At 44.3% G+C, this 20,932-nt stretch overlaps 1 protein-coding gene and 1 long non-coding RNA gene across 2 annotated transcripts; both read left to right on the top strand.

The window, feature by feature from the left end:
* Positions 1-9,247: 9,247 nt before the first annotated feature.
* LOC120942585 lies at positions 9,248-13,323 on the top strand. The gene is made up of 3 exons (XM_040355564.1): positions 9,248-9,611; positions 11,706-11,756; positions 12,602-13,323. The coding sequence occupies exons 1-3, from the start codon at positions 9,335-9,337 to the stop codon at positions 13,267-13,269; spliced, it is 996 nt and encodes a 331-aa protein (XP_040211498.1). The 5' UTR covers positions 9,248-9,334; the 3' UTR covers positions 13,270-13,323.
* A 6,498-nt stretch (positions 13,324-19,821) lies between these two features.
* On the top strand, positions 19,822-20,652 carry LOC120942584. The gene is made up of 4 exons (XR_005750192.1): positions 19,822-20,039; positions 20,158-20,204; positions 20,338-20,525; positions 20,613-20,652. It is a non-coding gene; the product is annotated as an uncharacterized LOC120942584 (long non-coding RNA).
* The last annotated feature ends 280 nt before the right edge of the window (positions 20,653-20,932 follow it).

The following is a 20,932-nucleotide window of genomic DNA, read 5'->3' as shown; positions in this document are numbered from 1 at the left end:
TGGTTTTGTTTTTTTCTATCATTGTAAAGATTCACATTGCATGCGATTTGCACCGTATTGCTGTGCACTTCGCATGCGATGTCTGCGCGATGCAAATTCAGCCATACACTTTGTATGGCTGAAAACACGTTACATTCCCACCAAAATGAAGCAGGACCCTTTCTTTGGTCTCCACTGGAATCGTATGGGTGTTCAGACCCATGCGATCCAAGTCCACAGTTCGCACTGCGTTCTGCAAACCAATTTGGGGGTGTCATTAACTTTATATTGACACCCGCAGCAGTTTGCAGATGTCAGTGTGCACTGCCTGAAATTCAGATGTGATGTAGGAACCCGCACAAGAATCGCTGTGGTTCCCGCATCGCACCAGTGTGTACCTAGCCTTAGGGCTCCATTTACACCATGGCGTTCCGTTTTGCGGGGGGGGGGAAGCCACGATTCTGCCCGTGATTTGGAAACACCGCAAATCGCGGGACTCCCTTTGCGATCCCTGTTACTTTGAATGGCACCCAAACCGTTGCGCGATTTTGGCGCTATTAACGCCCGACGAATCACGGCACAATCACACAAGCAGAATCGCGGGACACCTGTCGCCCAAAAGAAATTCAAAATCGTGGGCAGAATCGCAGCAAATACGCCCACAAAACGGAACACCATGGTGTGAATGGAGCCTTAAACTGAATTTAAAGAGAAGACTAAGGGGTAGACTTATGACGGCGTATCAGTAGATACGCCGTCATAAGTCCGAATCCCCGCCGTCGTATATTTAAGCGTATTCTCAAACTGAGATACGCTAAAATATTGCTAAGATACGACCGGTGTAAGTCTCCTACGCCGTCGTATCTTAACTGCATATTTACGCTGGCCGATAGGGGCGTGTACGCTGATTTACGCCTAGAATATGTAAATTAGCTAGATACGCCTATTCACGAACGTACGCCTGGCCATCGCAGTAAAGATACGCCGTTTATGTAAGGGGTTTTCAGGCGTAAAGATAAACCACCAAAAACATGGCGCAGCCAATGTTAAGTATGGACGTCGGAACCGCGTCAAATTTTACGACGTTTGCGTAACTCGTCCGTGAATGGGGCTGGCCATAATTTACGTTCACGTCGAAAGCATTGACGACCTGCCGATGTCATTTGGAGCATGCGCACTGGCATACGTCAACGTACGGCGCATGCGCCGTTCGATCGAAACGTCATTTACGTGGGGTCACAGTTAATATACATAAAACACACCCACAGCTTCAACATTTGAATTAGGCGGGCTTACGCCGGCCCTAATACGCTACGCCGCCGTAACTTCGGCGGCAAAATCTTTGAAAATTCCAAACTCGCCTCTCAAAGTTACGGCGGGGTAGCGTATAGGAGATACGCCACGCCCGCCTAAAGGTACGTGAATCTACCCCTATTTCTACAGGTCTTTGTTCTTGCCGGTCACCGGGGATGAGGTTTGGGTTCACCTCTACCATTGATTTACCAACAATTCTGCATGTTTGAAAATTTGTGTCCAAGGGAGTTTTTGTGCAAATACACCTGGAATTATTATAATTTTTTTTGTAATCATAATGCACTGCATGGCCAGCAGATTTATAAGTGCCAAAAGGGGGATCTCGGGTAAGCCAGGCCCCTCATTTTAACCACTTGCATGCCAGCTCACATACATTTACATTGGCAAACTGGCTCGTTCCCCTAATTGGAAAATAGAGTCCATCTGTGTGTAATTTAATCTCAGTATAAATACAGCTGTTCTGTGAAGCCCTCAGAGGATTGTTAGAGAACCTTAATAAACAAACAGCATCATGAAGGCCAAGGAACACACCAAACAGGTCAGGGATAAATTTATGGAGAAGTATAAAGCAGGGTATAAAAAAAATCTCCCAAGCTTTGAAGATCTCACAAAGCTCTGTTCAATCCATCATCTGAAAATGTAAAGCGTATGGCACAACTGCAAACCTACCAAGACATGGCCGTCCACCTAAACAGGCCGGGCAAGGAGAGCATTCATCAAGCAGCCAAGAGGCCCATGGTAACTCTGAAGGAGCTGCAGAGATCCACAGCTCAGGTGGGAAAATCTGTCCACAGACAACTATTAGTGGTCTCTCCACAAATCTGCCCTTTATGGAAGAGTGACAAGAAGAAAGAGAAAGTTATAAGAATTTCCATTTGCAGTTTGTGAGAAGCCATGTGGGGGAGGGGACACAGCAAGCCATGTGGAAGAAGGTGCTCTGGTCAGATGAGACCGAAATTTAACTTTCTAGTCTAAAAGCAAAACGCTATGTGTGGCAGAAAACTAACACTGCACATCACGCTGAACACACCACCCCCACCGTGAAACATGGTGGTGGCAGTATCATGTTGTGGGGGGTGCTTTTCTTCAGCAGGAACAGGGAAGCTGGTCAGAGTGGATCTTAGAAGAAAACCTCTTATGCCGTGTACACACGATCAGTTAAACCGATGAGAATGGTCTGATGGACCGTTTTCATCGGTCCAAATCGATCGTGTGTGGGCGCCATCAGTTATTTAACCATCGGTTAAAAAAAAGTCAACTTGGTTAAAAATCGACGCATGCTCAGAATCAAATCGACGCATGCTTGGAAGCATTGAACTTCATTTTTTTCAGCACGTCGTTGTGTTTTACGTCACCGCGTTCTGACACGAGCGTTTTTTTTAACCGATGGTGTGTAGGCGTGATGGACCATCAGTCAGCTTCATCGGTTAACTGATGAAAACGGTCCATCGGTCCGTTCTCATCGGATGGACCGATCATGTGTACGCAGCATTAGTCTGCAAAAGACTTGAGACTGGGGGAGGTTCACCTTCCAGCAGGACAACGACCCTAAACATACAGCCAGAGCTACAATGGAATGGATCAAAGCATATTCATGTGTTAGAATGGCCCAGTCACAGTCCAGACCTAAATCCCATTGAGAATCTGTGACAAGACCTGAAAATTGCTGATCACAGACGCTCTCCATCCAATCTGACAGAGCGTGAGATATTTTTCGAAGAAGAAGAATGGGCAGAAATGTTCCTCTCTAGATGTGCAAAGCTGGTAGAGACACCCCCAAAAAGACTTGCAGCTGTAATTGCAGAGAAAGTCGTTTCTACAAAGTATTGACTCAGGGGGGCGCCATACAAATGTACCCCCCACACACTTTTCACATATTTATTTGTAAAATAAAAAAATTCACATCAGCATTGTTTTGGGGGTTTGTTTTAATTTGTCCTGTGTAGGCAGACTTTACCTGTAATATAATATTTATTTATTTTCTTTATTTAATTTAACTTAATATAGAACTGTAAATGTATGCAGCACTTTACATGTATGTTCCATGACAGTTTTCTTACTGACATAATAACAGATTAAAGGGGTTGCAAAGGAAAAAATGTTTTTCCCTAAATAGCTTCTATTTAGTGTGCCTTCTAGTTATTGCTTGAAGTTAAAGGGGGTTGTAAAGGAAAAAAATGTTTTTTCCCTAAATATCTTCTTTTCCCTTAGTGCAGTCCTCCTTCACTTACCTCATCCTTCCATTTTGCTTTTAAATGTCCTTATTTCTTCTGAGAAATCCTCACTTCCTGTTCTTCTGTCTGTAACTCCACACAGTAATGCGAGACTTTCTCCCTGGTGTGGAGAAAGCCTCTTGAGGGGGGAGGGGGCGAGCAGGAGTGGCAGGACACCCACTAACACACAGCTCCTTACTCTATCTGCAAAGTAGAGAGTGTCCTGACTTGCCTGTTCGCCCCTCCCCCCTCAAGAGGCTTTCTCCACACCAGGGAGAAAGCCTCACATTACTGTGTGGAGTTACAGACAGAAGAACAGGAAGTGAGGATTTCTCAGAAGAAATAAGGACATTTAAAAGCAAAATGGAAGGATGAGGTAAGTGAAGGAGGACTGCACTAAGGGAAAGGAAGATATTTAGGGAAAAAACATTTTTTTCCTTTACAACCCCCTTTAACTTCAAGCAATAACTAGAAGGCATTATCATCCTGGGCAGCCGACTCTCCTTTTATAGCCGTTCCTATCGGAGTTTATTTCCATTGAAACGAGAAAAGGAGGGAATTAACTGACAGCGCTGTGAAAGCGGGAAAATGTAAAATGTGAAGATCAAAGGGCAGAAGGAAACTTACTTTTATTTCTCAGAAAGTGAAACAACAAATACAGAAGCCAACTGTAGCTGAGCCTCATCACGTCTCATACATGGCGGCAAGGTATACAACCTTCTGAAATATTTATTTGGATTTATAATTTGTACTTTTTGTAGCTAAATGAAAGCATTTGAAGGGTTTTGTTTTTCATGTCTTTGTAAAGATTCTCATAATGTTTAATTTTAAGCATAATTTAGAGAAGAACATTTCTACTGGTCACTGGGGACGAGGTTTGGTTTCACCTCTACCATGGTTTTACCACCAATCCTGAAGGTTCAAAATGTGTGTCCAAAGGTTTTTTTTTGTGCAGATTCTCCTGGAAATTATTATCATTTTTTTTAGGTTATTTCTTTTTATTATTTTTTTTGTAATCATAATGCACTGCATGGTCAGCAGGTTTATAAGGGCCAAAATGGAGGGTTCTTGGTTAAGCCAGGCCCCTCACAGAGCAGCCATAGTGTCATGCCCCGTACACACGCTCAGGATTTCCAACGGGAAAAAGTCAGTCGGAAATCCAGACGGGAAAAAAGAGAGCTGGTTCTGGCAGTTTTCCCTTCGGAAAAACTGCGTTGGAGCATACACACGGCCGGGATTCCCAGCCAAAAGCTCTCATGGCAGTTTTCCCGTCGGGAAACCCGGTCGTGTGTACGGGGCATCAGTGTATAGGAAACTGCTGTAGGGAGAGCTAACAAACTGCATAGGAAGAGATTAGATTCAGTTAGGAAACTGTACTTACCATCTTATTTTTAGTCCTTTGGGCATTTACCTAGCTTGCTGCTTTTTTTGTTCTTATTATTGGGGCTCTTTTATGTTTTATTTTAGTTTGTGGTTGATTTGTGACCGGTGGTAACTTGCAGCTTCTGACCTGTCCATTATAATTTTTTATTGAATTTTTTTGCTGCAAGGATTCCCCCCCAAGAGGCTTGGTATTGTTATTTTATAATCTTTTAAGGGCCTATAGTTTTTTTTTTTATGTTGGTTTTGAGTTACTTTAAGCGCATTATTCACTTTTCACTGACCATCTTGGAATTGCTTTTTGCAATGCAGCACATCACTGCATTTCTGTGTCCTTACTTTGTTTGGGCCAGATTCACGTAGAACTGCGGCGCTGTAACGTATCGTAGATACGTTACACCGCCGTAAGTTTTCATCGCAAGTGCCTGATCCACAGAGCACTTGCAATGAAAACCTCCGCTCGCAGCCTCCGGCGCAAGGCGGGCCAATTCAAATGGGCGTGTGCCATTTAAATTAGGCGCCGGACCTACTGCGCATGCTCCGTTTCCTAACTCCCGCCGTGCTTTGCGCGAAGTGACGTAATTTTTTTGAACGGCGTCGTGCGTCGCGTACATCCGTATTCCCAGACGTCTTACGCAAACGACGTTGATTTTTAAATTTCAATGCGGGAACGACGCCTATACTTTAGACAGCAATACGATTGCTGCGTAAAGTTAGGGCACCAACAAAAACGTCTAACTCTGCGACGGGAAACTAGACTACCGACGACGTAGCGAACGCGAAAATCCGTTGTGGATCGCCGTAACTCCTAATTTGCATACCCGACGCTGGTTTACGACGCAAAATCCCCCCAGCGGCGGTCGCGGTACTGCATCCTAAGATCCGACAGTGTAAAACAATTACACCTGTCGGATCTTCTGGCTATCTATGTGTAACTGATTCTATGAATCAGCCGCATAGATAGAAACAGAGATACAACGGAGTATCAGGAGAAACGCCGTCGTATCTCTTCTGTGAATCTGGCCCTAAGTTTTTAGGTGAGGGTTGTTTCTAGTTGACGGGGGTTATCCACAAAGCCGCGGCGCAACGTAACTTTTCGGATTTAAGTTACTCCGCCGCAAAATTCTAAAGTTAGGTGCCGATCCACAAAGCACTTACCTGGAATTTTGCGGCGCTGTAACTTAAATCCGTCCGGCGCAAGGCGTTCCTATTCAAATGGGCGAGTCCCATTTAAATTAGGCGCGCTCCCGCGCCGGACGTACTGCGCATGCTCCGTCGGGTAAATTACCCGACGTGCATTGCGCTAACTGACGTCGCTCCGACGTCATTTGCTTAGACGTTAACGTAAATGGCGTCCAGCGCCATTCACGGACGTCTTACGCAAACGACGTAGAATTTAAAATTCGACGCGGGAACGACGGCCATACTTAACATGGCTTAAGACAACTAGGGCTTAGCCCTAGTTTTACGCGGCGGAACTCGACGTAAACGACGTAGATTTAGAGCGACGGGCCCGTCGGAACGTTCGTGGATCGCCGTAACTGGTCATTTGCATATTCTACGCCGGCCGGAATGGCCTCGCCACCTAGCGGCCGGCCTAGAATTGCATCCTTAAGATCCGACAGTGTAATTCAATTACACATGTCGGATCTTCGTCCTAACTATGGGAAACTGAGTCTGTGGATCAGTTCCATAGTTAGGACCAGGGATACGACGGAGTAACAGCAGTTACTCCGCCGTATCTCTTTTGAGGATCTGGCCCGACATGTTTTAGACAATAAGGGCCAGATCCTCAAAAGAGATACGCAGGCGGATCTGCTGTTCCGCCGTCGTATCCCTGTTTCTATCTTTGGAACTGATCCACAGAATCAGTTTCCAAGAGATAGACAGAAGATCCGGCAGGTGTAATAGTTTTACACTGCCGGATATTAAGATGCAGTACCGCGACCGCCGCTGGGGGCATTCATCGTCGAAATTACGCGTCGGGTATGCTAATGAGGAGTTACGTCAATCCTCAAAGCTTTTTCGCGTTCGCTACGTCGCCGCTACGTTAGTTTCCCGTTGCTTAGTTACACTTTTGTAAAGCAGCCCTACTTTTACACAGCAGGCGTACTGCTGTGTAAAGTATGGCTGTCCTTCCCGCGTCAAATTTTTAAATTTTACGTCGATTGCGTAAGCCGTACGGGAATACGGAAATACGCTACGCGCCGCGCCGATCAAAAAATGACGTCACGTCGCGCAAAGCACGTCGGGAAATTTGCGTCACAAGCATGCGCAGTACGTCCGGCGCGGGAGCGCGCCTAATTTAAATGGGACTCGCCCCATTAGATTAGGAACGCCTTGCGCCGGACGGATTTGAGTTACACCGCCGCAAATTTCCAGGTAAGTGTGTTGTGGATCGATACCTAACTTAGTAAATTTGCGGCAGTGTAACTTAAATCTGTTAAGTTACGTTGCGCTGCGGGGCCGTGGATCTGGCCCTTAATGTGTAAAAGTAAAAGCATGTAAAATTCTAAGTGACAGTACATTTTAGTGTTTTTGTTTGTACGTTACAGATATTTGATGTTTCTCAATGAATGAATTCCCACGAATGCTTTGTATGTTAAGATTTAGGCCAGGTACTCACGAACAAACATGTACGGTGAAAGCGCTCCGTCGGACCGTTTTCACCGTACATGTCTGCCAGAGGGCTTCTGTACGATGGTTGTACACACCATCGTACAGAAGTCCGCGCGTAAACATTACGCGGGGCGTGTCCGCGTCGTCGCCGCGACGATGACACGGCGATGACGCGGAGACGTGGGCGGGCCTGCCATTTAAAGGCTACCACGCATGCGTCGAAGTCATTCGACGCATGCGAGGGACGCCGGGCGCCTGGACATGTACGGTAGGTCTGTACTGACGACCGTACATGTCCGAGCGGGCAGGATTCCAGCGGACGGTTTTAAAACACGTCCAGGAATATTTGTCTGCTGGGAAAAGGCCCAGCGGGCAAATGTTTGCTGGAATTCGGCCCGCTCGCGCCTACACACGACCGAACATGTCTGCTGAAACTGGCCCGCGGAGCAGTTTCAGCATACATGTTTGGTCGTGTGTACGGGGCCTTAGGGTTGAATGACACTTGACAATGTAATTAAACCTTGCAGACTGAGGACTTCTAGTGAAAAAAGATAATTACTGCAGAAGGGCAGCACCAGAAAATATTGCATCCTGAAATGCTTTTTTTCCCCCCCCAACACCTGCTGGGAGATTCATCAAAAATAATTGCCTGGAGTTGGGCTTTAATAATTTTAAAGTTTATGGTTACATTAAAGGAGTTGTAAAGGAAATTTTTAATTTTTTTGCTGAAATGACTGTTTACAGGGTATAAAGACATATAGCTAGATTCAGGTAGGGCGGCGTAGCGTATCGTATTTACGCTACGCCGCCGTAAGTCAGAGAGGCAAGTGCTGTATTCACAAAGCACTTGCCTCCTAAGTTACGGCAGCGTAGCGTAAATGGGGCCGGCGTAAGCGCGCCTAATTCAAATGAGGATGAGGGGGGCGTGTTTTATGTAAATGATTGGTGACCCGACGTGATTGACGTTTTTTACGGACGGCGCATGCGCTGTCCGTGTACATATGCCAGTGTGCATTGCTCCAAAGTACGCCGCAAGGACGTATTGGTTTCGACGTGAATGTAAATTACGTCCAGCCCCATTCACGGAAGACGCCCATACTTAACATTGGCTAGGCCACCTAGGGGGCAGCTTTATCTTTACGCCGGCGTACCTCTTACGGAAATGGCGTATCTTTACTGCGACGGGCGCACGTACGTTCATGAATCGGCGTATCTAGTCATTTGCATATTCTACGTCAGGGGTGCCCAACCTTTTGAAGAGTAAGGGCCACTTAAGCAACTTGGTAACCAGCCGCGGGCCACAATGAGCGGAGCGGGGGGATGACAGGTCACGGCTACTCTATAGGCCCTCTGGTCCGCCCTGATGGAAGGGGACGAATTCCCTTCTGTTTTTCCTTTTAAAAATGATTAAAAATAGATAAAAATAAATCATATAATGTGCCTGCACTTTCAGTTTCGTTTTTCATCTAGTTTCAAGCTTGTGTAAAGGACAGAGACACAGAGCCAATACAGGGCAGTGTTTATTTTTAAAACGAAAGTGATTGGTTCTGAGGGGTTTTAGACACACAGTAATCTTCTTGATTAGAGACCACAGAGAGAAGCTCCCAGTACTTTTTTTCATCAGGAAACAGACAAGCAGGAAGTGTGCAGAACAGAGAAGGATTACAGCAAAAACGAACAATGAGGACATGAAACCAGGACTGCATTAGGGTAAAGGAAGCTATTTAGCTAAACAAAAAAAATCCTTTAGTGACCCTTTAACCTGTTGCTGTTTTTGTTTATCCACAATTCCATGTATTAGGGCACAGTGTGCAGGTTCGCCAACAAGGATGATGAAGCAGACTATCAAAATATTGGGTAAATATTTGAACCGCCTGAAAGAAAATGATTTGGAAACATTCAAAAAGATGTTTTGCAAGATGGAGCCACCTCGGAAAAAAAAGAAGATCCAAAATCGTCATCTGAAAAATCAATCCGCTGCAGAAATAGCTGAGAAGATTGTTGAATCTTATACAGTACGAAACGGACCACCACGTGTCATAACAGTTCTTAAGAACATGAGTCTTAATCAAACAAGTAGTGAACTCCAGAAAGACCTAAAACAAGGTGGGCACACATTAGTTCATATTCCAGAACTTAGAAATGTTCCATACACAGGACCAATCCTTCTTCTGAAGCCTCGTACACACGATCGAGGAACTCGATGGGCGAAACACATCGTTTTGCTCGTCGAATTCCTTGTTAGGCTGTCGAGAAACTCGAAAAGCCAATTTTCTCCATTCCCGTCAAGGAAATATAGAACATGCTCTCTTTTTGGCTCATCGAGTTTCTCGACAGTTTCCTCGACGAAAATGTACACACGACCGGTTTCCTCGGCAAAAAAATATCTCCCAGCAAGTTTCTTGCTGGTTTTTGGTCGTGTGTACGAGGCCTCACAGTGGTTCTGCGATTGACTCCTAAAGAGGCCTTTGCTGATAGTTCCCAGAAGGTTTATGAACATTGCCAAAAGTGTTAGCACAATAGAAGAACGAAAACTGGATAGCTGCACTCCAAATCACTTAAAAAAAGTTGTCTTTATTTTTTAACTGTACACACAGTCACTGCAACCAACAAAACACAGTATGGCCGACGCGTTTGAGCCATGACTAAGCACTAACTGTAAGTGCGAAACGCGTCGGCCATACTGTGTTTTGTTGGTTGCAGTGACTGTGTGTACAGTTGAAAAATAAAGACAACTTTTTTTAAGTGATTTGGAGTGCGGCTATCCAGTTTTCGTTCTTCTATTGTGCTATCATCAGCATTGCCAGCACCTTGGTGGTTCAACAGCCCTTGATTGCTCACGGGGCTCACCTGGAGCGGTGAGAAAATTTGTCTGATTGCCAAAAATGTGTTGTGAAGGATGACGATTATTTTGAAGGCCAATAAAGTTAACTTGTTTGTATCTTCTGTTTTGTTTGTTTTCCATTCACCTAAATTTATAAACCCACCTTGTGGGCAACTAGAGTTTTATGCAAACGTGTCTTACCCCAAGAAAAGTCAGTAAGCTATGCCTCCCCATTTATCGATGGGGGCTGCCAACCAATTGGGACACTTCGTAGGTGGGAACGAAAGTTGAGATGTACATATAGCTCCAGCTGAATAAATCTCTAGATCTACTGACATGCGTGAGGTACAGTTTGGCCAAGTTTCTGATAGGTTATCAAATGTATAATACGGAAGCAATTTTGTGAAATACAGTAGATGTTTGGTACAGAAAGAAAGATGCAAAAACATCTACGAATACGATGGTAAAAATGTCAAGGGCTTCAAAAGCCTGCGTATGTGCTGAGATGGAGGCTGTCACGTAACTGATAGGAAACTCTCTTGTTTCAACTGCCCAAGTACCACTGGAAGTAGAACAGACAATGCCAAGTGACCAGAGAAACACGAGAACTGGAAGATGTTCATTGCAGAACCCCAGACTGGAGAATTCAGTCCAAGAAGATCCAGCAGAGCATACCGCCAGAAGTGCCAATTAATGGATCAGCAGCACCACGAGTGAAACCGTCACACGTTAAGGTGGACCTCTGGTTGTCCACAGGTTCAGGATTGTGGAGTCCACCAATGATCCCAGAAGGCAAGTGACATGGATACACATAGATGACTGTAGCTGGTTCTAGAGGAGTCCAGACCTGGTACTAGGTGATTTCCTCAAACAGAATTTAGAAACAGTAGCGGAGTGACAGAGAAAGCCAGGGTCAGCAACAAGTGGGAAGTGCAGTACAACATCATAAGCTGAATCAAGATCGTGGATAAAGCTGAGGTCAGAAATTAGCAGGCAGTGATAGAGAGTAGAATCCAAAATCCGGTCAGGGGTGAGCCAGATCAGTAACAGGAATCATATGCAGGACACAGAGACTAAGCTTGTGAATGAAGCTGAACACTTCATGATCACATTGGACAGGCAATGAATCTAATTTCCTCTCTTTGGGCTAATTAACACAGCAGGTACTAAACTGTGTGTGGGCAGCCCATACAAAATGAATAGGTTTATGCTGCACAGACTCACCTGAACAGACAAATCTGACAGGTTCAAAGGGAAATGTGCAAAGGCCCCGATTCAGAGGCTCTGCATCCATGTGTGTGAGATTTTTTTGTCTTTGAACAACTGCAGTAGTGCTGTAATTTCTGTTTAAACAAGTGATCTATTTCTATTAACAGCTAGAAAGAAACACAAAGAGAAGAGGAGCAATGCTAAAGTCCAGGTGGCAGGTATGTAATGGGCATAGGTTGACAGTGGCAAAGTGGGTCTGCCATTAAAATAAGATGCCATTTTTTTACTGCAAGCTGGATTTCAACACTGTAATGTGATGCAAGAACACATTAAAAACAAAAAAAACTTCCAGTAAAGTGTTGAATTGAAAGAAAAAATTATTCCAGGAAATCAAATATGAAGCAAATGTAGGGTTTTACATAATCATGAGTAAATATATTCGAATCTTAAAGGGGTTGTAAAGGAAAAAAAAAATGTCCACCTATTTAGCTTCCTTTCCCTTAGTGCAGTCCTCCTTCACTTACCTCATCCTTCAATTTTGCTTTTAAATGTCCTTATTTCTTCTGAGAAATTCTCACTTCCTGTTCTTCTGTCTCTAACTCCACACAGTAATGCAAGGCTTTCTCCCTGGTGTGGAGAAAGCCTCTTGAGGGGGAGGGGGAGAGCAGGAGTTTCAGGACGCCCACTAACACACAGCTCCTTACTCTATCTGCAAAGTAGAGAGTGTCCTGACCCTCCTGCTCGCCCCCTCCCCCCTCAAGAGGCTTTCTCCACACCAGGGAGAAAGCCTCGCATTACTGTGTGGAGTTACAGACAGAAGAACAGGAAGTGAGGATTTCTCAGAAGAAATAAGGACATTTAAAAGCAAAATGGAAGGATGAGGTAAGTGAAGGAGGACTGCACTAAGGGAAAGGAAGCTATTTAGGAAAAACATTTTTTACCTTTACGACCCCTTTAAATCAGACCTCACTTTGAAACACTGTGATATTATTAATGTATTTTTATGGTGACAAAGTTTGTTTTGTGATTTATTTATTTAATTTCATTCATATGGTCTTTGAAGAATGTGACAAAGCTCATTTAAAAAAGAACCCCTCACAAAAGAAAAGTTCAAATGTAGAGGCTCAAGACGGAGTACCAAGATCTCCACAAATCCCAAGAGAAGTGAATAGCAGGGTCCCAAAACCTTGTTCAGCACAAGAAGATGGCAGAAATAAAATGTTAAAACCTAAGGATAACCAAGAGGAACCAAATAATGTACCCAGAAAAGTAGATCCCCAAATTACCAAACCGGACACTAGCCAAGATACTTCTGGCATTCCCATTTCTTTAACAGACCAAAATGAAGGAAAAACTTACATAACAAGACTTGAGGAAGGCCAAGAAGGAACAGACTATAAAGATCTGAAATCTAACATCAAGCAAGAAAAACAAGAATCATTTATGGAATATAGAGAAATCGAAGAATTTGGAAACACAAAAGCAATTAAAGAATTCAGAAACAGCGATCTGCAAGAACAAAACCAGAACCGAGGAGACCCAAAAGATGATGTCCGTATTGGTGAAGGCATAGGTGAACAGCCAAAAATTGAAGCAGCAACAGTTAAACAACGCAAAAGACCAGCACAAAATAGATCTATGGGGAAAAAACAAGAACAAGGGCAGTTAAAAAGTCCAACTGGAAAACTAAAACAAACCCGAAAAGCTAAAAAGGGTAAGCTCTTTGGATGAATTACTTTTGTTTTGTTTTTTGCATGTATCACTCAAGGTATCCAATTGGCTTACATAATAAGATGGTGCAGTAACTTGTAGCAGAGTTTTATCATAAAATGGGAGAAAGAGAAAATATTATTTTATGGGTTTACAGAAGGGGCAGTTCAGTTGAGAGTTGGTATCTTCCATGCATTGATCTTTTCTAGTAGTTCAAAGAAGGCGGGGCAGTCCCTATAGACAAATCTAAGAAAGTGTAGACTCGGAAAGTATGGTTACCTTTCTTGTCCTCTACAACTATTCAGCATATCAAGTATGAGGGATGCTAAGGGTATACTGTATATACTATTTGACAAAATCTATTGGCAAATGTTTGCATTTGATTGTCTAATTTTGCTTTTTGCTTTGGCAGCTCTCTTTCCCCTTACTGACATAACTTCACTGGGATGGTCTTAAAAAACTCTAGTCACTGGGCCAGATTCATAAAGCCGCGCGCAAAGTTGCGGCGGCGTAACTTTTCTTATTTACGTTAAGCCACCGCAATATAACAGGCAAGTGCTGTATTCACAAAGCACTTGCGTGTTAATTTGCGGCAGCGTAGCGTAAATTGGGCGGCCTAATTCAAAATAGGCGGGTAGGAGGCGTCTCCTATTTAAATTAGGCGAACATACTGCGCATGCGCCGGCCTTAGAAAAATCCCAGTGCGCATGCTCCGAATTATGACGGTGTTTTCGACGTGAACGTAATCGACGTAAATCCCCATTCACGGACGAGTTACGCAAACTACGTAAAAATTTTCAAATTTCCCGCGGTCACGACGTCCATGCTTAACATAGGATGCGCCTGCTTTGGGCAGCTTTATCTTTACGCCGGGAAAACCCTTATGGAAACGGCGTACAGTGACTGCGTCGGGCCCGCGTACGTTCGTGAATTGGTGTATCTCGCTGATTTACATATTCTCGGCGTAAATCAGCGAGAACGCCCCCAGCGGCCATTTTAAAATTGCAGTTAAGATCCGACGGTGTAATACAATTACGCCTGTCAGATCTTTGCTGCAAACCGGCTTATCTTGTTTTCTGCATACAGAAAACAGATAAGCCGGCGCAAAGTGTGAGTTATGCCGGCGTATCACTGATACGCCGGCATAACTCTTTCTGAATCTGGCCCTAAATCTCCAAAATAGCATAATCCATGGTCATATAACGGGCATGATTTTGAGTCTTCTATCTTCTTCATTGAAGAGGAAGAGGGTTGTTCTTTGGGCATTCATGTCACTTCGTTTTCCACAACACTTCTTATTGGCTTTCCATTGGTGAGGTCTCAGCATATAGAGGACTGTAACATAAGATGTCCTTAAGAGACAACGAGTCTGCTGCTGTTCTAGATCTCTGACTCTGGGAAACCGTTATGCCCTGTACACACGATCGGTTCATCCGATGAAAACGGTCTGATGGATTTTTTCGTCGGATATCCGATGAAGCTGACATTCATCAGTCGCGCCCACACACCATCCGTTAAAAATCCGATCGTGTCAGAACGCGGTGACGTAAAACACAATGACGTGCAGAGAAAAATGAAGTTCAATGCTTCCGAGCATGCGTCGACTTGATTCTGAGCATGCATGGATTTTTGACCGATGGATTTCCCCACAGACGATCGTTTTTTTCTATTAGTTTTTTAACCATTAGATAATTTTAAAACAGGTTCTAAGTTTTTTCACCGATGGGAAAAAAAAAACGATGGGGCCCACACACGATCGGTTCGTCTGATGAAAACGGTCCATCGAATCGTTTTCATCAGACGAACCGATCATGTGTACGCGGCATTAGGTTCATGGACGCAGTTAGGCAAGTATAAAAAAGCTTTCTATGGTATTTAAACAAGAAAGACAAAAAATAAAAATTCGCCCTTGGGACTTTAAATGAGGTGAGCACTGTGGAGCCAATAAAATACCAGGAGTAATTACAGTATATATTTAATTCAAGTAAAAAGCAGTACATACATTAATGTCATGAACATGAGCCAATTCACACAGAATACAAAAAATAGGTAAAATGACATTGCAAGTAACTGTCCATATTAAAAAACATACAAGCATCATGTGTATACCCGACGCGTTTCGCGAGGCTTAGCTCGCTCTTCAGGGGTAGATGCTCGTGGTATACCTAGAATGAAAGGATAAAGTACGTAGTATGATATAAAGGGCACAGGGTAAGGGGGTCCTTGATATGGAAAACCCCATACTCACCGATGGACATAGCCAAAGACCAGCGCATGTGAGGCTCCCAATACTGCAGCAGCGAGTGTCCTGCAAGGGAGCCGAGGAGGCTGGGCCAAACGAAGTCCCAACCAAAGAAAGATGCTACTCCTAAAAAAGAGCCCAGAATAGATCCAGCTGACTTGTGAAAAGTTGGGAATACAAGTGCTTATAGTAAAGGTATATATGTGTCTTCTTCTTGCAGGTGGAAAGCATTTTGTAGATCAACACCGGGTGAAATTAATAGAAAAGGTGACCACTGTAGAGCCAGTTCTTGATGGTCTCATGGATAAAAAAATTCTGACAACGGAACAATATGATAATGTGTGGAGGGCGGAGACCAACCAAAAGAAGATGAGGACACTTTATCTATATATAAGAGGCTGGGGTACCCCGGAAAAGAACAAATTTCACTGTCTCCTTAAAGAACATAACCCAATTCCTATCAAGGAACTCATTAGACAAAATAATAAAAAAAAATAAAAAAAAAATAGTTAAAATCTTATAATTGTGTAAATACTATCATTATGTGTATTCTTCTTGAATCTCAGTAAGCTTTGTGTATTTCCTCCAGATCTGTGCAGTAACCCAGTGTGAGACTTCCTGTAATAAAGACCGCTCACTGCTGCTCTTTCACCTTGTGCAGGGGGACTGGTCTTGTCTCCGCCCCCTCCTGTAGTTTTCTGCAGACGGCCTGTAGTGGGTGGAGCCTGCTGGGCCCCTCCCACAGCGTTGCTCTCTGCACAGGCTATGTACAGCGCAGTGATGATGTCACTGCTACTTATACAAGGTAATGTCTGTGTCTGCAAAGGCATTTAGTGCACACAAAGTGGATTTACAGTATGGCCTTTGTAGCTATTATGGAATACTGTATATTTAAATGGGCTTGTTCACACTTGCGATAGCTTATGAAAAACAATCTGAGCCTGAATCGATTGACCCAACCAGGGGCTCAGAAGTGATACTGCTGCCTCCTATATGTGTGATATCGCATGTGATTCGCACCGCACTGCAGTGCAAATCACATGCGATGCAATTTCAGCCATAGAGAGAGTATGGCTGATATCGCACCGCATTCAGACCAAACACGCACAGGGCCGCACTAGAATCGGATCGCATGGGTGTATACACCTATGCAATCCGATTCATGCCCCAACTGTCATTTCGCAGTGTGATATGCAAGCTGAAATGGGGGTGCCGTTAATGTTGTATGACACTTCCCAGCAGTTCGCATATGGCAGTGTGAACTGCCATGCAAAACGGGTTCGATGCAGGAATTCACAGGGTTCCTGCATCAGTGTGAACCCAGCCTTGCAGCCGAAAAGGCCATTTTGAATGGGAATGACCTGTTGCAACCACAAGCCTGGCATTTGGCTCTTAGTTGTGGCATGCGCCATTTACTTGAATAGGTCGGGTTTGGTGACAGTACTACCCACGGAAAGGGATATGGGGAATCATTTTTCCTTGGGGCATTTGTTCCACTCCATCTGGCTGCAATGTCAAGTTAAATTGGGTGTTTGGGGAGTGGTAAAACCCTGAATCAGCCTTCTATTTTTACTGCCCTATTGGCTGCAAATGTACGGCAACCAAGCCCTTACAGTTGTTTTTCTTTTAGAAGATAGTTTTATACATTATGAATAAACGCTAATTATGGTAAGCACCCCAGCTGTGTTATATGGTTTGTCCCAACCCCTGTAACTGACTTTCAGCTTGCTCTACATGTAAATGTGAATAAAAATAAAAACTGAATACTATTTCTAATATTTTTAGAGAGTGAATAGTTGTCCCAGGAGCCGCACATCAAATCAAGACCTGCTGTATAATAGTGAATGGAAGTTTCAGCCTGGACCCCCACTATGCCACCCCCTCCAAGTCATTCTCTACCATTGCCTGGAGCATAGATGAGCTCCCTTCCCAGCCAGCACTGGGACTTCACTCCCATACAGCTTGAGCGGCTCACACTTCCTTAATTTTTCTGTGTTCTCAACCGACATACTGCAGGAGATGTCATAAGTTTGGGCATACCAGAGGTGAATATAATGTGAAGATGCACTGCCGGAACTGTGGGGAGGAGGGACATGAGGCTGGGGCTTGCTTGGTTAAGCAGGCCTGTGATATATGTGGACAGCTTGATCACACAGTGAAGAATTGTCCAAAATTAAGAAGGGCCTATGGCCCAGATTCTCAACCGAGATACGACGGCGTATCTCCAGATATGCCGTCGTATCTCTGCGTTGAGCCGTTAGATATCCATTAGATCCGACAGGCGTAAGTCTCTTACGCCGTCGGATCCTAACTGCAATTTTTTTTGACTGCTAGGTGGCGCTTCCGTCTAATTCCGCATCGAGTATGCAAATTAGCTAGATACGAATTCCCGTACGTACGCGCGGCCGACGCAGTAAAGTTACGATGTTTACGTTAGGCTTTTCCCGGCGTAAAGTTGCCCCTGCTATATGAGGCGCAGCCAATGTTAAGTATGGCCGTCATTCCCGCGTCGAAATTTGAAAAAGTTACGTCGTTTGCGTAAGTCGTCCGTGAATGGGGCTAGACGTCATTTACGTTCACGTCGAAACCAATGACGTCCTTGCGAGGTCATTTGGAGCAATGCACACTGGGATATTTTACGGACGGCGCATGCGCAGTTCGTTTGGCGCGGGGACGCGCTTAATTTAAATGATACACGCCCCCAACCCGCCGAATTTGAGTTCCGCCAGGGGGATTTACGCTACGCCGCCGCAACTTATTTACTTAACGTAAATCAGATACGTTACGCCCGCACAATTTTGCGTGGCTGTAGGAGAATCTGCCCCCAAGTCTCTTATGCTGAAGCTGTCAGGTGCACCGCTGAGGGTGGACGACCAGTGTCCACTCAGGTGCTGTCTGACTCTCCTGAAAGACAGGAAGAGGAGGAGGAGGAGGTGGTGGTGGAAGAGGAAGAAAGTTGACACCAGGGTGTGGAGGATAGAGTGGAGGAAAGAGTAGAAGTGCCGCCCACCAGTGTGGAGCCATTAACAGCGGAGAGTGGAGCATAGGTGGAGAGGGCGGTGAAGGAGGCTATGGAGGAGTTGGCAGCAGCCTTACAGTGGGAGCCAGAGGTGCAGGAAGCCCAAGAAGAGGAGGTGGAAAAGATGGAGACACTGGGTGCCAAGACCAAGGTGGATGCTTTGGAGAGCCCTAAGAAGAGAAGGGCTAATAAATTGAAAGTAAAGGGAGCTGGAATTGAAACAAGTAACCCCTTTGAGGTCCTGGGGGATGTTGGAGTGGAGGTAGAATCACCAGCACTAAGTCCGGGGACTCCAAAAAAAATTCTACTGGCCACATTGTAGCCTAGTCAGGAGTAGGGATGAGCCGAACACCCCTCCATTCGGTTCGCACCAGAACCTTCGAACGGACCGAACATTCACGCGAACATTAAGAACCCCATTGAAGTCTATGGGACTCAAACGTTCGAATTAAAAAGTGCTCATTTTAAAGCCAAATATGCAAGTTATTGTCGTAAAACGTCTTTGAGAACCCGGGTCTTGCCCGAGGGAACATGTATCAATGGAAAAAAAAGTTTTAAAAACGGTTGTTTTTTTCGGGAGCAGTGATTTTAATGATGCTTAAAGTGAAAAAAAAAATGAAAAATTTCTTTAAATATCGTACCTGCTGGGTGTCTATAGTATGCCTGTGAAGTGGCACGTGTTTCGAACTGTCCCTGCACAAAATGAGGTTACTATAAGAAAAAAGTAATTTAAAACTGCTTGCGGCTTTAATGTAATGTCTGGTCCCTGCAATATGGATGAAAATCATTGAGAAAAATAGCATGGGTTTCCCCGCCCCCCTCCCCCCAGGTCATTACCAACCCCTTTGGCCCTATATACTTTGAACAGCAGTATACAGGCGGTCCAAACAAGACAGGGACTGTAGGTTTGTTGTTAAGTAGAATCTGTTTGTAATTTTGAACTGGTACTTCTTTAAAGTGTAGCTCCAGCCAAAAAATCTATTTTTAAGCTTTTCTGAAAACATAGAGAAGGGTTATCACCCCTGTAAACATTTGTTTTGCTGTCTGTGTGCATCTGTTCACTTTCTGTCCCAATGACAAATTATTTTTTTGAAAATTTGGGTTTTTTAGTGAAACAAGGATTGGTGATAAAGTATCAGTGGACAGGAGACACCTCTTACAGAAGAGAATTTCCCTTCCTAGGGATAGATTTCCTCTCACTTCCTGTTGTCTCCTTCCGTTTGCAGTGTGACAGGTGATCTTCCTGGTCACTTGCCATGTTTTTTTTTTTTTTTTTTTTCTCCCTGCACGTCATTAGTGTGGGCTCCCACATGATGAGAGCAGGGCTTACCTGTCCCTCCCCTCTCCCCACTTGGAGGCAACGCCCCCTTTTCCACACTGACCCATAGCAACGCAGGCTCCTTTACAGACCCCTCCCACCTTACTCCTCCCCCTCTCCTATTTAAAAGCCAAGCAGCCCCACAATGTCAGACATTGCTGGATGGCTGCAGCAGCTGTACACACTCTACACTGCTTGTGTTTTCTTCCCATGTAAGTACTTTGTCCCTTCATGTTTCCCACCCTGACCCCCATACTATTGCTTTACATGCCATTTCCTATACTCTGTACATCTCTAAACTGGGATTTATTTCTTTCATTTATTTTTTAGCTTCCGATCCCTCTACTGACCTCTCTGGCCACTTTTTGTCATTACAGGTTTGTCTCTAGCCTCATATATAAAATCTTGGTTCAGCTTTCTTTTTTGCGATCCTTTTTTGCGTTCTTTTTCGTTTTTGTTGCCTGCGGCACCGTTGATATTATCCTGTCCTCTTATTTATATTTTGGACAGGTAAAAATATATATATATACAATCAATAAACTTTTACGCTGTGACACTTCGGGCCAAAGGTCTTGCTACGCTGTGATTGATATTAGATGCCAGTCCTCACTCCTCTCCTTACCATCTGAGGCTTGCCATGCGTCCCGATTGCGATGTCCTTTTAAGGGGTGTGCTGAGCCGTTGAAACTTCTCGGGTGGTATGATTTTTTCTTATCTGTACCAGTTTAATGTTTTTCATCTGTATGTTATTATTTTCAACACATTGTCATTTATTTGTTTTCTAGAAAAGTTGTCTGTTACACTTTCTGACTCCACACATACTTCGGTCCCTGAAGAAGGAAACCCGAAACGCGTTGGGCCCAGTATTTATATTGTGGACTCTTCACCTTTTTTCCAATACACCCCATTAATGTGTTGTTTTTAAACCTTTGTACTATATACGTTTACTGAACGTTGTTTGATACCGTCCTGTTATTATTAAACTATTATATATTTTGTATCTACCATGACTACTTGTACTACTGTTGCCTAAAAAGCCCCACCCTGGGGGATCCTCCATTTTTTTCTGTTCATCAGGGGTGTCGGCAACTATTTGAGACCAAAC

Source organism: Rana temporaria, chromosome 6, assembly GCF_905171775.1.
Source record: "Rana temporaria chromosome 6, aRanTem1.1, whole genome shotgun sequence".
NCBI classification, from domain to species: domain Eukaryota; kingdom Metazoa; phylum Chordata; class Amphibia; order Anura; family Ranidae; genus Rana; species Rana temporaria.
This window is presented reverse-complemented; position numbering and strand designations above follow the sequence as displayed.

Coding starts and splice junctions, on each gene's coding strand:
- LOC120942585 (XM_040355564.1), top strand. CDS start 9,335: ATGATGAAGCAGACTATCAAAATATTGGGTAAATATTTGAACCGCCTG. Junction 9,612..11,705: donor CCAGAAAGACCTAAAACAAG/GTGGGCACACAT, acceptor TTCTATTAACAG/CTAGAAAGAAACACAAAGAG. Junction 11,757..12,601: donor TGCTAAAGTCCAGGTGGCAG/GTATGTAATGGG, acceptor TGGTCTTTGAAG/AATGTGACAAAGCTCATTTA.